This window comes from Mesitornis unicolor, unplaced genomic scaffold (assembly GCF_000695765.1).
Source record: "Mesitornis unicolor isolate BGI_N332 unplaced genomic scaffold, ASM69576v1 scaffold24075, whole genome shotgun sequence".
NCBI classification, from domain to species: Eukaryota; Metazoa; Chordata; class Aves; order Mesitornithiformes; family Mesitornithidae; genus Mesitornis; species Mesitornis unicolor.
In genome coordinates this window covers 1-13,747 of record NW_010185159.1, presented here as the reverse complement: position 1 = coordinate 13,747, position 13,747 = coordinate 1, and the positions used below count along the sequence as shown (strand labels likewise).

The 13,747-nt window shown below is 41.6% G+C and overlaps 1 protein-coding gene across 1 annotated transcript in view; it reads right to left on the bottom strand.

The window, feature by feature from the left end:
* The window catches only part of WNK1 (WNK lysine deficient protein kinase 1), a gene marked incomplete at its 5' end in the record, with an annotated part of 41,838 nt that extends 28,436 nt beyond the window's left edge, over positions 1-13,402 (bottom strand). Inside the window, 7 exons of the mRNA XM_010184754.1 lie at positions 462-743; positions 1,898-2,389; positions 3,441-3,590; positions 4,224-4,295; positions 7,551-7,979; positions 9,720-9,977; positions 13,221-13,402. Of these exons, the coding sequence (XP_010183056.1) occupies positions 462-743; positions 1,898-2,389; positions 3,441-3,590; positions 4,224-4,295; positions 7,551-7,979; positions 9,720-9,977; positions 13,221-13,402 (1,865 nt within the window). The remainder of the gene's footprint in view (positions 1-461; positions 744-1,897; positions 2,390-3,440; positions 3,591-4,223; positions 4,296-7,550; positions 7,980-9,719; positions 9,978-13,220) is intronic.
* Positions 13,403-13,747: the final 345 nt, after the last annotated feature.

The window sequence follows — 13,747 nt, the reverse complement described above, 5'->3', positions numbered from 1 at the left end:
AGGCAATCAGCCATCCTTTCTACTGCTTTGTGTTGCTACAGTTTGCCATGCAGCCACAGTCTTACTAACAGAATGTGCAAAAGGCAAGCCAATGCAGAACACAAAGACAATTCAAATTCTCCCTAGCAAGAAGAATGTTGCAGGGAATAGGCATAATGACAGATTCTCAGAGGCTATCAGTTGCAATTTGTCTTTGATATGGCAAAGTTGTTCTACAGTAGCAAGAAGTGAAGTGTTAACAGGTTTTTGCCTGCAGGATGCACACTCACTTCCCAACAGAACAGCCAGTGGCAACAAGGTCCCCACATTGGCATGACATTCTGCTGTAAGAAAAAGGTCATTTGCAATATTAATTTCCAACTGAAGACAAGCACAGAAGGGATTAGTTCCCCACACACTACACTGTTGCATAATTCAAACGCATTCAAAATGTATTGTTGTATTATATTCAACATATTTACCTCCAAACCTGCCTGCTGTGAGGAGGCAGATGAGGCCTGTTGTGCTAAACTCACTGTAGGCTGGGGCACTTGGACCTGTCCTCCTAGGCTGCCCATGGGAACTAAAACGTTCTGCTCCGCATACGGCTGCACAGCAGGAGCAAGATAGCCCGGCTGAGCCACTGCATCAGCGGGTAAGGGAGGGGACAGTACGGCAGAAGGAACACTAACAGAGGCCACAGCAGAGGAAGGTGCAACATTCGAGTCTCCTGGGTACTGAGGTGGCAGCCGAGATGGGAAGCCCTGTAATAGAAATAAGGGAGTCAAGTTAGTTAATGTCAGAGCTAATTAGGGAACAAAAGAATTTAAAAAGTACCAGGTTCAGGCGCATGTTCCAACCTTCCACACTTGTTCAAGCACTCCGAAAGATTATCTTCCCAGAGAAGCAAACCACTCACGTAGCCAAAGCTCAGATTGCGAGACACCATGCTTGAACAAGCAAATTCCCGCTCAAAGTTCCAAGTCTTATGAAGCAAAACCATCTTTATCACTCAACTCTTACAGTTGCCTATTTGGCTTAATATTCCAAGGGCTCAGACTTTAAATGAGTCTGGAGAATTTTCAGGCTGAACAACTACTGCTCAGATGATATTATACAACCAGCTGCTGATTCTTGAGACTCAGAGCAAAAACACTGTGATGTTCCTCCTGTCCTCTTACGACGAGCTGACTCAGGAACATTCCTACACAGTTCCTGTTCTATGGCATTCCTTATAAACCCCAGTGTAGCTATTTCTACATCTATACAGTTTTTGTTCTAGAAGAACAATCATAAGCTGAGTCGCTGTTTTTGTCGCTATTCAGATACAACATTTACAGTGTGATGGCAGAAAGCAGTTGAAGCAGCCTGTGCCCAGCACCCTAGCATTTCATGACTAGCATCAGGTACTTACATCATGTTCAAGATCCATGCTGTCTGACTTATTTCTAGAAAATCGATGTCCTTCCTCCCCACCTCCCTTCCCTTTCCCAGACTTCGACTGGAATACCTACATCGCTAAATATGCTGCTGTGGAATTTATTTTCTTTCCAACACACATCCCCCATTTTTAAAAATCATATTTTTTTAGGTTTTTTTCCCAAGCTCACAAGTCTCTTTGACATGTAGCTGTCCTCTTTCACACAGTGGCTGATCAAAGAACTGCACTATTATTCTGTCATTTTAGACAAATTCCACTGCCAAATATGAAAAACTCAAAACACCGGGGTGTTCAAGAACTTCTTTCCCCTCCCGCCCCATCTCTTAAAATGGTCCTTTATCACACAATAGCATTCATCTTCGTGGTGTAATGGCTCTCTTATGAGAAGTGAGGTGGCCAAGGCACACAGTTCAGATCTGGTACCTCAGAGTAACAGGTGAAAATGTGGAGAAGAGCTCTGCTGGCTTGCAACAATACCTGGTAAACAGCATCTCCAGCAGGAAGTGAAGCTTCAGCAGCTTGTCCAATGCTGACTGGCAAACCCACGGACTGGACAGCCGGCTGCAAGAGCTGCGGGAGAACCTGGCTGGGCAACTGAGCCACAGGCTGCACCAGTGTGGGAAGCTGGCTAGGGACAATGGTTGATCCTACAGGGACGGCGGTCGATCCTACAGGGACAGCGGTTGCTGCAGATGTTGCCAGTGTGAGCAATGGCTGATTCATGCCAGCTGCCATTGAAACGGGCAGTGACTGGAAACCTGGCTGAGCCACCGACACATGAGGAGCTGCTACGGGCAACTGCGAAACTGAAAACTGGGGAACCATGGAAGTTGGCAAGGGCTGTCCCATGGGTAGAAAATGAGAGCCAATGGGGACTGATGGGGCAACTGAAGGCTGAGGGAGAGAAGGTGCTGCAACAGGTAATTGAGGCTCGCCTTGGATGATCGACACTGGTTGGGAAACAGGAAGCTGGGGAGGTAAAGAAAATAGAGATAGATTTTTTTTTTTTTTAAAGCAGGGTTGCAGAAAGCAGACTTCTTATGCATTAGTCAAAGAAAGAATTATTCACGTTATAGCACTCTGTTAAAGTGGGTGGGGAGTACAGTTGGCAGAGGGGCTGGGAAGTTGGCTGGAGTTCCATAAGGTCCTCACTTCGCAACAATTCCCTTGAAGCACTCAAAAAGCTCTTGAATCAGACACCCACAGAGGGTGAAAGAGCAACATTCGAACACCCTGAAGCACTGACTTGTGCATAAACAGAATTAAATTCCCCTCAACTCTGTCCCCAGAGCCAAGCCTGCCTTCTTACAGGAAAGAAGTGCAAATCTTTCAACAAATCTGTCAGCTTTGGGTTTGGGGACTAAAGCAATGGAGAATGAAAAGCCACTGTGCCAGCATTCAGAGCAGGGCAGGGGACATGTCAAATAAAGCCAGCGAACGATGCAACTGGAAAGGCAGTTTAGATGAACAAGCAACAAAACAACAACTTTAAAAACAAAATCAAGGCTGGCAAGTTCAAGATAGAGATATGAGTCAAAATGAAGTAATACTCAGTAACAGAAGCCTTTTAACCAGGGAGTAAAGAAGAAGAGCTGAATAAGAATGAAGACAGAGTGGAGAAGGTAGTCCTTATGGTTCACTAGCTAAATAAGTGAACATGTTTTACACACATAATGCTGCAGAAGATAGACACTGTATGGGAAGCAGAGAAATGACAAGTTCCTAGAATTCATTCATAACATACCATTCATCAATATGCCTCATGATATTTTTGACAATTTAAAGATCTTTGTGCATGGAAGATCCCTCCCTCAAATTATTCATGACTACCATGTGTGAAAGAAAGCACTTCCAACACATTTTCCAACACAGACAGCTGTAGTACACCAAGAATACTGTTATCTGGATGAATGTTTTGAAACCATTAGAGAAGATGACAAAAGTGAAAGTTGTAGCATGTTGAATTTGCCAGCTGTGAGGAAGAAAGAGATCTTCTCCTAGAAAGAAGAAATTAGTTTACCTGTGTCCCAGCTGCTGCCTGAGGCATCGGCATAATCTGTGAAGTTTGAGTTTGAGAGACAGTTTGTGTAGGAGTGGTGCCAGCAGAAACTGATGGCTGCTGCAGCTGGTATTGTCCAGACTGTTGGGAAGAGGCTGGCTGCTGTGCATTCTGTAGTAGGGAAAAGAAGCAGAAGCTATTTTTTCCCTCCACAGAAGTTTTTAAAACAAATCCTATTTCAATTCTACTTTTTACTCCCTCATAAATGACACCAGCGATTCTTCTGAACATGCTGAAACAATTAAGCTTGAGCAATTATTTATTAGCATTACTAATACAACTCCATTATCAATGCCAAACCTTGCAACAGAATTACTTCACCTGTGAAAACAAGAATGAAGATTCTATAAAGGAAGAAAAGGTAGTTAAGAGAAGAGGATGTTGCAGAAGATATTCTTTCCAGTTAGAAGAAACTGTGAGAATAAAGCCTGCCTGTCTAGAAAGTTTAACTTGCAAATCCTGACATGTCTCCCCTTGAATGAGACTTCCACTGTAAGCTCAGGTGAAGTTGGAGAAGACACACACATGAAAACAAGCACTAGAATGATTCTAAAATTAAATTTCGGAAAATCAATGAAGTTAATCTCATAGAATGTTAGATTGGGTGAGAACCAGAGGATGCCTTTGCTTTTGTCCGAAACTATGGGTTGAAGCAGGGACAGAGGTAGTTAATTGCTCTTAAGGAGTCATCAAAATCCTATACTAAAAGTATTTCAGTCCTGGGTTTAGGGACTGTGATCTTACCTGCTGAGTGTTTTGGGTAGGCTGGGATGGCACCGATGCACTACTTGAGGCTGACTGGCCTTGCACTTGTGTCTGGAGAATCAAAAAAGAGATAAAAATCAGCTTTAAATCCCCTATGTTTTCTGCAGAATGCAGTTATAATCACGTATACCTGGAACGATCTGGTTGAACTAAGTTTCTAGCTGTCCTTTTGGACAGCCAGTTCCTTTGGCCAAATTCCACTACAACCAGAACAAAGCAGGGCAATCTGGAAAAGTACTGAACTCCATTTTAAGTCTTCCAAAGCAACCAATACAGAACATCTTTGCAACCCACATGCCCCTCAACATGAGACAGATCAGCCTACCAGCTTCTTCCACTGTTGATGCTTTAAGAGCAGGATGCCTTGGTATGGTAACTGGAAACAGAGGCATTAAGTTTTACTTTACATATGCTCTAAACAGTTAGGTGGGGGAACAGAAGGAAGCTAGAAGAAGATAAAACTATCTGTTAAAAAAATAAAAGATATACAGAATTCTAGACAAATAAAGCACTCAATACACATACATGTCATGAGCTCCCTTCGAAAGGCACGTCAAAATACAAGCTAGAAATAATTTCCAGACTCACTACCATTCAAAGGCTACCAAGAAATGGATATTGAAGAATCTGGGGGCCCACATTTTAGCTAAGACAGAGTTTTTGAATGAATAAGCAACCAAAAAAATGGATGAGTGGCATACAAATGAATGTGGAATATGCAGAGGAAAATGGAATGGGTTTTTATTATTGTTTTTGTGGCTGACTTTTTTTTAATCATATCCCAGAATTTTCATTATTATTTTTGTGACCATTACGTTTCTTTATCAGATCCCAGGAGACAACCAGACAAAGACCTCCAGATGAGCTCTCTGAGCACACAACACTTTGGTGAACTGCCTTTGTAAGAAACAGATCTGGCACATATGTATCGTATCAAAAACATTGACTAAAATTCCTTAATGCTGTGTTCATTCAGCTTGTAGGAGCTTATTAGGAATAAGTTTATTAAAACTACATACTTTTTAAACTACAGAAACTTTGCGGAAAGCAGACTACCAATGAAAAGACTTTTTTCTTGGCTTTTTTTTAGAAGCTTGAGGCTCTTACTGGCTAGGATCTAAAATGTCTATATCCCACTGCTCTAACATCTGTTCGCGTTGACTCAGTTTGTGCTTCAAATTCTGATCTTTTAATGAATCAGATAAAAGATTCCAGAACTTATATTCTGTAAAATAATCGTGATTCCTTATTGTGTTTTCCAGATGTATTTTACACCCATCAGAAGACATCTCCTCAAGTTTAACAAAGCTGGTTATGAAGAAACAATCCTCAAGTAATTTTGAAACTTCTTGCACAGCAGCTTCACTCTGCAAGTTCTCCTACAGCATAGAAATTACCATCTATTAAAGCTGCTTCAGCTTTAATAAAATACCTTTATTATCCCATACAGAAAGCCTTAAATATATTTTGTTCTTGATCTACCACAAAATCCAAAGACTCTCCTCCAGTTCCTTCACACAAATCCCAAAGTTGCTAATATTCCAATAATTAAAATGTCAGAGAGCCTCTAATTTCAAGAGCAGAAGAGAGAAGTCTACTTAAAATAAATCCTCTCTTTTTCACAAAAAATTCTTACAAGTTTCAGACTATAAGTGCAGACACAAGACACAATGTATATACACATACACCTCACAGTCACAGCAGACAAATGCATTACTGACTATTGCAAGTGCCAGTACCACATATGCTGATAAAACATGTACCACCAAACTAAGCTTCAGGCCTCAAGTTTTGCTTTTTAAAAGGACAACATATTGCGATCTTAAAAGGAAGCAGCACCTATTAGCAACAGTTGTTTGTGCCACTGATGCACTACTCAGCTTGTTTAGTTTCTTTAATGATCCTGCAAGTACATTTCCAAATCCATGTACATGTACACAATACAGCTCCTTTCATTCCTCTCTTCCCACTTTCTTCCCCCAAGCCTAGAAAAAGCTCTTGCATTTTGGGCAGTCACCAAATTAACCTCATTGCTGTTTAACAAAACATTATTCATATGAATGTTCAACTTTAAACAACACATTCTTATTAAATGGTTAAGGACCAGGAACAAAGATACAAAGCAAGTTTTGCTATCACTGCTGATTCAAACTGGAGAAGTTACATTTCATTAAAACCATTTTTCAAAAGCCAATCTGGTACTCCAGGTACCTCTTGCCGAAGAAAAACTAGGCCAAGGAGGAACTGACTGTCTGTTACCCTTAACACAAAAGCCCTACCAGTATTTCAGCCAAAGCTGAACACAGACCAAGTGGTTGCTGATGCCTCATTATTTCATTGCAACCTGGTAAGTTAAAGCAGATCCTAGTACACTACTGGCTTGGTGGAAAGACACCCCCATGAATGCTAATACTTAGATTCACATGGAGCAAGTCTAAGAACAAGGGTCCCCTTTAAATGCAAGGTATGACTTATAAAAAACAGAGAAATTCTGGAAGGGTTTGCTCCTGTAACCTGAGGGTAGAGTGCAGGTGGTCCTGATGAAAGCGAGGTGGACAAGGCCTGCAGAGTCGAGGCTCCCTGGGGGAAGCAGATGAAGAGCTGCGACTCTTGCAATACCTTCTGAGGCAGCTGAACAATGGGCAATGAGAAGTCTGAACCAAAAGCAGAAGATGACCCCCCTGTAGAGGGAGGAGACTGGAAGTCACCAGTGTCAGAGGAAGTCAGCTGTGAGGAATCACTGGAGTATTCTGGGTTTCCTTCCGGCCAGCTCCGCCTGGCAGAGCCCCCTCTGGGACCTGCTAACTCAGGACCAAGATAGTTACACTGTTCCTCTGTCACAGGCTGAAGCCGACCATGCGACCCTACGCCTTGAGTGGATTCCTCTTGACTGGTCTCCATAGAGCCCCGGCGACTTCTGTAGACCCGCTGGGGTAAACCCGCCCCTTCTGCTGGAGCAGAAGTCGGTGTGTGCACATGGAACTCAAAGACACAGCTCGCTCTGCCATCACCACTGTGAGAGAGCACAGCCGGGGCAGAGTGTGGAACAAATACCTGGTGGAACGTCATCTGAGCAGGGTCTGCACTCAGAGGAGCTGAAACACTGGATAATGGAGAAAGGGGACCCATCCCAGAATCCAGCCTCAGGTTCTGAACATGTCTTGCCAGGTATGTCTGCCCCGATTGAAAGTCGAACACAGAGCTTTGGGGAGGACCACCTTGCCCCTGGTTTGACTCAGAGACCTGCTTCAAATGTTGTTCAGTCGCATGAGAGCTATAAGCTACTTGATCATACTGCTCCGATACCTGTGATGGATAGTGCATGCCCACCAAATATACAGCTTCTGGATGCATTCTGTAGTGAGCATCCTCTGGAGGTGTTGGTCCAGATCTATAGTCACTGTGTACAGGAGCTGGCTCAAACATGGGATTAACTTGCACGTGCAGAGGCTCTCCAGCAACTCTCTGAGCTGCTGTGCCCAGCATAACGAACGCCTCTGGTGTCCAATTGGTGGGGCTACCACCAGGTGGAACTAAACTCTGGCCAGTCTTCAGCAATGGCTGGAAGTGGCAAGTTTGGGCTTCCAAAAATGAAGTGCTCTTGCGCCGCTGAGCGACTGCCACCTTCGGCGGGCAGACAGGTGGTGGCGAGAAAGACACCGGCCGTTCATGAACGGTTGGGAAAAATATCTGTGAATCTGGGAACGTTGGTGTTCCCCCACGCGGATGCTGAGGCTGTATTGACATGAACAAGACAGGTAATTCATACATTAAAAGTGAAAGCACATCAACATGCACAGTTCACTAGGCAGTTCTGTGAAGTAACTTTATAGAATGACTACTCAATTCATGGTCAAAAACATACAGTACTTAGGAAATTTAGGTGAGTTGTAAATATCCATTAAATACATCCATGGCAGGCAAAGCTACAAATGGAAACATTTGCTTGTGTTAGAGCTGCTTTTCCAGTCCAATTCCAATAATTCATAAATCAGTTTTGCTCCTGACAATGGAATGAGATCTATTGTCACAGGCCATCCATTGTGATCAGTGCTTGAAAGCCAACCAAATCCCTGAAGTTACTGCCATATGGAGAACATGAAAATTCAGAATCTGATAGCAGCAACAATGCAGAGCCTCTAGTTTGCAGATAGAAGATAAAATGGCATTAAATCTTAATGTTACCCAAACCCACAGTGCTAGTGTCCTGTCAGGAGCACATTCTGTATGCAATCCAGCGAGCTAGAGGAACATTTTACGAGACAAAACTGAAGCATTCCACCTCATAGATTAAAAAAAAAGTATGATAAAACCACAGAGCCTTTTGATTCTGCCCAATTCGGTAATCTCTTTTGATTGTACCTTTTCACGTAGGAAATCAGCACTCACTGCAACAAACCAAAGTCTTGCCTGGTCAATAAAGCATTCACAGGTTTAGTAACAGCAGAGTCTGCAGGCAATTCCACTCCATCTGATGTACTACTTCAGATGAGGCTCATCTTACTGAAGAGTTGCAGGGAGATTTTCACTAAAGCAATTTTTATGTAAGAATAACAAACAATGTTGTAATTCTGCATTTTCTCATCCCTGCCTATGGTATGCTAAAAGCCAATGTATTATCAACTCTGAAGGGGAAAAAAATGCAAGAATCAGTTGCAAATACACTGTCTTTAAGACAGATGCCATTTATGACACTTGCAAGTTGCTGTTTCTACATTGTTGCACTCCTCCCCAGTCCTTTCTCTGGAAAAGCAGCAGCAAATTTCCATATTGACCAACACTGACAGGGAAGTCTTATGGGATGAAGAACTCTTCCTCTGTTCTGAAAACTAGTTTTGTACTCTTCAGTTACTGAAAAGTGTTTCTCAAAATTTATTTTATGCAAATCAAAGCCCAAACCTGAAAACAGACTACCTCCTGTCCTGTATGCTAACTTACATCTAAACTTATGAAAAATAATGAAACAATGGCTTCTGCCCATCAAGAAGCAGCTGACATGGCATTTCTGATTAAAACTTACAGAAAAACCCTCAAAAGTATTCATACTCCAAATTTCTAGTATTACTACCACAGCAAGCCAAAGCTTTTAGAACAGTCAGTCAGAGCAACCAAGCTTTAAAAGCTGGTTGTTTTCTGCAGGTCTTAGTTAAAATTCAATGCTTGCTTAGAAGTCAAAACATAAAAAGCTGGTCTTCTGAATGAAAAGGATAAGAACTAGTCTTCCCTTTACTTTTCCAACTACAACTAGGTAATTCATATTTATACTATCCTAAAATGCAAATAAAATTAAATGGTCAGCCACTGTTTAATAATTTTTAAGTGTACTGCTTCCCAAATAAAGTGAATGCACCAGCAGCACAGTACAAGGAATAAGGAATCAGCTCTTCATTTTCTCAATTTAAAATTGGCCAAAGCCCAGGATGTATTTAATGATAACTTATCTTACTGTGCCAGGAGGCAAATGGTAACACATACAGGACTGACAGAGAGGGAGGGCAGGCTGGAGCGTCGATGCTTGCGTGGAGAGGCAGAGTGCATGGGCAGGACACTTTCCAGGGCTTTAGAAAGCCTTTCTGCAAAGGTTTCTTCAGGGACAGTCCGAAGGTAGAAAGGAGAAAGAGGTGCAGACAGCGCTGATGGTGGGGTGCAAGGAGCACTGAGAGGGATGCAGGACATAGAGGGAAGAGCAGGAAGGTGGGGGACACAAACTGACATGCTACGACCACGTTGAAGCTAAAGGAGGAAAACAAAAGTTAAGAGTTGAACACTTCAAAAAAAAAGAAAAACAAAACCAGCAAAAACTACAATGAGGTAGAAAAGAAATGCAGACACACAATGAGAGGCCCAATACTGACTACTACGTGTGCAAGAGGACATGAGAAGTGCTGATGAATGCCAACACACACTGGGAACAGGCTCTGTGCACCTCTGAGGACCCAGGTTTGCCTTCGGTTACTGAGCAGCATGGAAAGTTCCCCAGTAACCTTACAAGAAGAGTGTGGAAGGCAGAGCAGACGGGAGAGAATATTTCCTCTGGGGCCACTGATGCAGCCCATACTGTGTGTACTCACAGCATCTGGTAGCCTGACAAAATCGAGAAACCTAAACAGATACTGATGACCTTTCAAACATTCATTCCTAGTTGAAAGATGTGTGTTTATACATATCACTTCACCAATCTCTGCTTGGGCTCCTTCTTCCCTGAATTAAGTGGACTAACTGTATGCAGCTGGCTCTTTATTAACTAAAAAAATAATCATAGTAGTTTAAACAGTACATGTTCTACAACATGACTTGTGGAAAAAAGTTGGTTTAATATGTAGAAGAACACAATAAACCAAAACATTAAGATTAGTCTTCGACAAGCATTTTCCTGACACTGGGCAAATAAAAGCATCAGGTCAAAATAAACCAGATATCAGGAAGAAATTCTTTACTGTGAGGGTGGTGAGACACTGGCACAGGTTGCCCAGGGAAGCTGTGGCTGACCCCTCCCTGGAAGTGTTCAAGGCCAGGATGGATGGGACTTTGAGCAGCCTGGTCTGGTGGGAGGTGTCCCTGCCCATAGCAGGGGGTTGGACCAGATGATCTTTAAGGTCCCTTCCAACCCAAACCATTCTCTGATTCTATAATTCTGTAAAATCCAACTAAATTGGAAGAATTAGGGCATTTGGGTTGTTTAGAGTTTTTTGGCTTCTTGTTATTGCTTTTTTAGTGTGGTGTGTTTTGTTGTATTTTAAGTCAATAGAAAGAGGCAGTCTTCAACTGCAAGCTTTCCTTCTCTAATGATATATGCCTCATATATGTAATCCATAGTTTCTTAATATAACTGAAGTCAGATACAGACCTCCAGGGGAAAAGAACCTCAAGATATTCAGTGGAGATCTGATTTGAAAGACTTCTATGTGAGAAATCTTGCTAGACTGCTCAAAAATTTGAAGAGGCATGAGGGAACCTAAAGGGTTAAATAAATATTTCACCCATAATCTTCACCTGTTCCAAGGTAGAACTAGTTATATGTCATTTCTTTCTCTAATTAACCTAACCTGCTCAGAAACATCTGCAGTTATGGAGACTGCAGTACTTAGCTGTCCTTCATTAGGGAAAAAACCCTTCCCAAGCAATAGTTTCATGCTGTAATTTAGGCTTATTATTTCTTATTCTATAGGACAACAATGTTGGGATTTGATAAGCCTCCTCCTATTTTACAGCACCCTTTACAGCTTTCACTCTCCCCAAGCTTATCTTTCATAGGCTCAGCTTAAGTCTTGCTTATGTCTTCCCACATAAACCATGTTTTCTGTATTTCTAGTGGCATTTCTTTTGTCACTCTTGTCTGAATTCTCTCCCAATCCACCCTGAAATCCAGTCAAGTAAGGTGTTCAGCATAGATTTAAGTGAGCAGAAGAACTACTTCACATAACATGATGTTTGCCTTTTTCACAACAGCATGATGTTTTTGACCATGTCCAGTTTGCGGTCCAATGTAATCCCTGATCCTTTTTTGGCAGAATTGCTGCCTAGCCAGTTGTTGCTCATCTTATACTTGTGTAGCTGACTCTTCTTGTTTAAACGTGAACCTTGTTCTTGTCCTGATTAAACTGCATTCTATTTCTTTTTAAGGCCGTTTCTCCAGTTGTCAATATAATTTTGACTTCTCATTTTGTCTTCCCAACAAACTTTTACTAGTTCCTGCAATATTCTACTCTGTCCTGTCAACCTCCTGGTCCCATGGGCACATTTTAGTAGTGAACTAAGCAGCTTGACTATACCTCTGTCATGTGCTTGTTCTCCCATCCCCCCAAAATATTGTCTTTCAACCTGGAAGTTGGCCATCCTGTGACAGTGAAACGGCTTCTGGTCCAGTATATTGCCCATACACCAAAATATGGTTTACCCAGAAAAAGAGCTTAGAGGGATTAAAAAACTGATTTGATCAGACTAGCAGCACCATTTCAGGTTAAGTGCCTTTGAAAAAGACGTAGATAATTTGCTTGTGAGTGAAACCAGCCTGTTTTCCAAAAACCTAGTAACACCAACAATTCTGTCATAGAGCCTATAACCACAGGTACCAAAAAAAAAAAGAGGACCCTCAGTCTTAATTGTCACATCTTCTCCCTTACGGTATTACTACATTAAATCATAATGTCTCTGCCTCAGGCTTAGATTTTTATTTGTGTAAAAAAACAAGCGACTAGGGAACCACTGAAGACAATATAACAGTAGCAGAAGTTCTACTCCCAAGTTAGAATAGATTTCTGCATACTCTCAAACTCGGATCTAAAAACATACCAAGGAAAAAAAAAACATACCAAAATAAAAGGGCAACACAAATGAACATAGTAGGAAAAGTATTTGTGCCCAGTGCAGACTTTCCAGGGAAAAGGAATACGCATGGCAACTGATGAGCAAATCAACACAAGCTAGAAATAAAATTGGGAACAGGGGTGTGGGGTTTTTTCAGTCCGGAGTTCTCACATGCAGCATTCTATAACAGTTAAAAAAATCTTACCTGCAGAATCTGTAATCAAAGCCTCACAGAGCACACACAGCAATTTCATACTTATACAGTAACTCAAGTTACTCTAATCCCTTCTACAAATCAAACCAACAGCTTCACCCCTGGTAACTTCATAAGCACATATACACATCACCTTCCCAAGTGAGAGTAAATGCTTACTTTCATGAGATAGTCTTGTTCTGAAGGCCTTACTTCCATCCACAAAAAAAACCCTAACCCATCATTCTGCTTAAGTGCACTCAAGATCAAATAAAAGCTTTAAAGACAAATATGCACTTTCTACTCCCCTAGACTCAGTCACCTTGCAAAAATAGCCCCTCTACTACTTCCATGCAACATTTGTATCACATGCAAAACAAAACATACATGAAAGACTGCCTGGCAGACTTTCACTTTCAAGATAAATAAAAAAATCATAATTCCATGCATTTGCAATAGTGTAAGTTGTGGCTTACCGCTGCAGGTGGCTGATATCCTCCATGCTGTTGTGACTGCACTTGGCCAACTGAGGCTGCATATCCCTGAACCGCAGCTGTTGACTGGTCATGCTGGGAACCATAGGACACAGTCTGTTGACTGCTCACACATGATTCAGTATAAACAGATGACCCCTGGCCACTGTCAACTGTGCCATCAGCTGCAGAAGTTAAAGATAAAAATCTGCATTTCAAGAACTGCAGTCTGGATTCACAACTTTAAAGATACTATAATTAGTCAAATATTAGAGTGCCATTTGTGCCATGTCACATGACTTTATCAACATTTTAGAACTTGTGATATTTAAGATGGCTTAAAATAAGGTGTTTGCTTTTGTTTGGTGTTTTTGTTTGCTTGTTTGTTTTCTTCCTCAGTACAGTAATTTCTTACTAATGTGTCTTCCCCAAACTCTGGAAAAAAAATCAGTAATTTCAGGAACTATTTGGGAAGATACTTTTATTTAATTTTTAAATTTTTATTTAAATTTAATTAAATTTAATTTTAA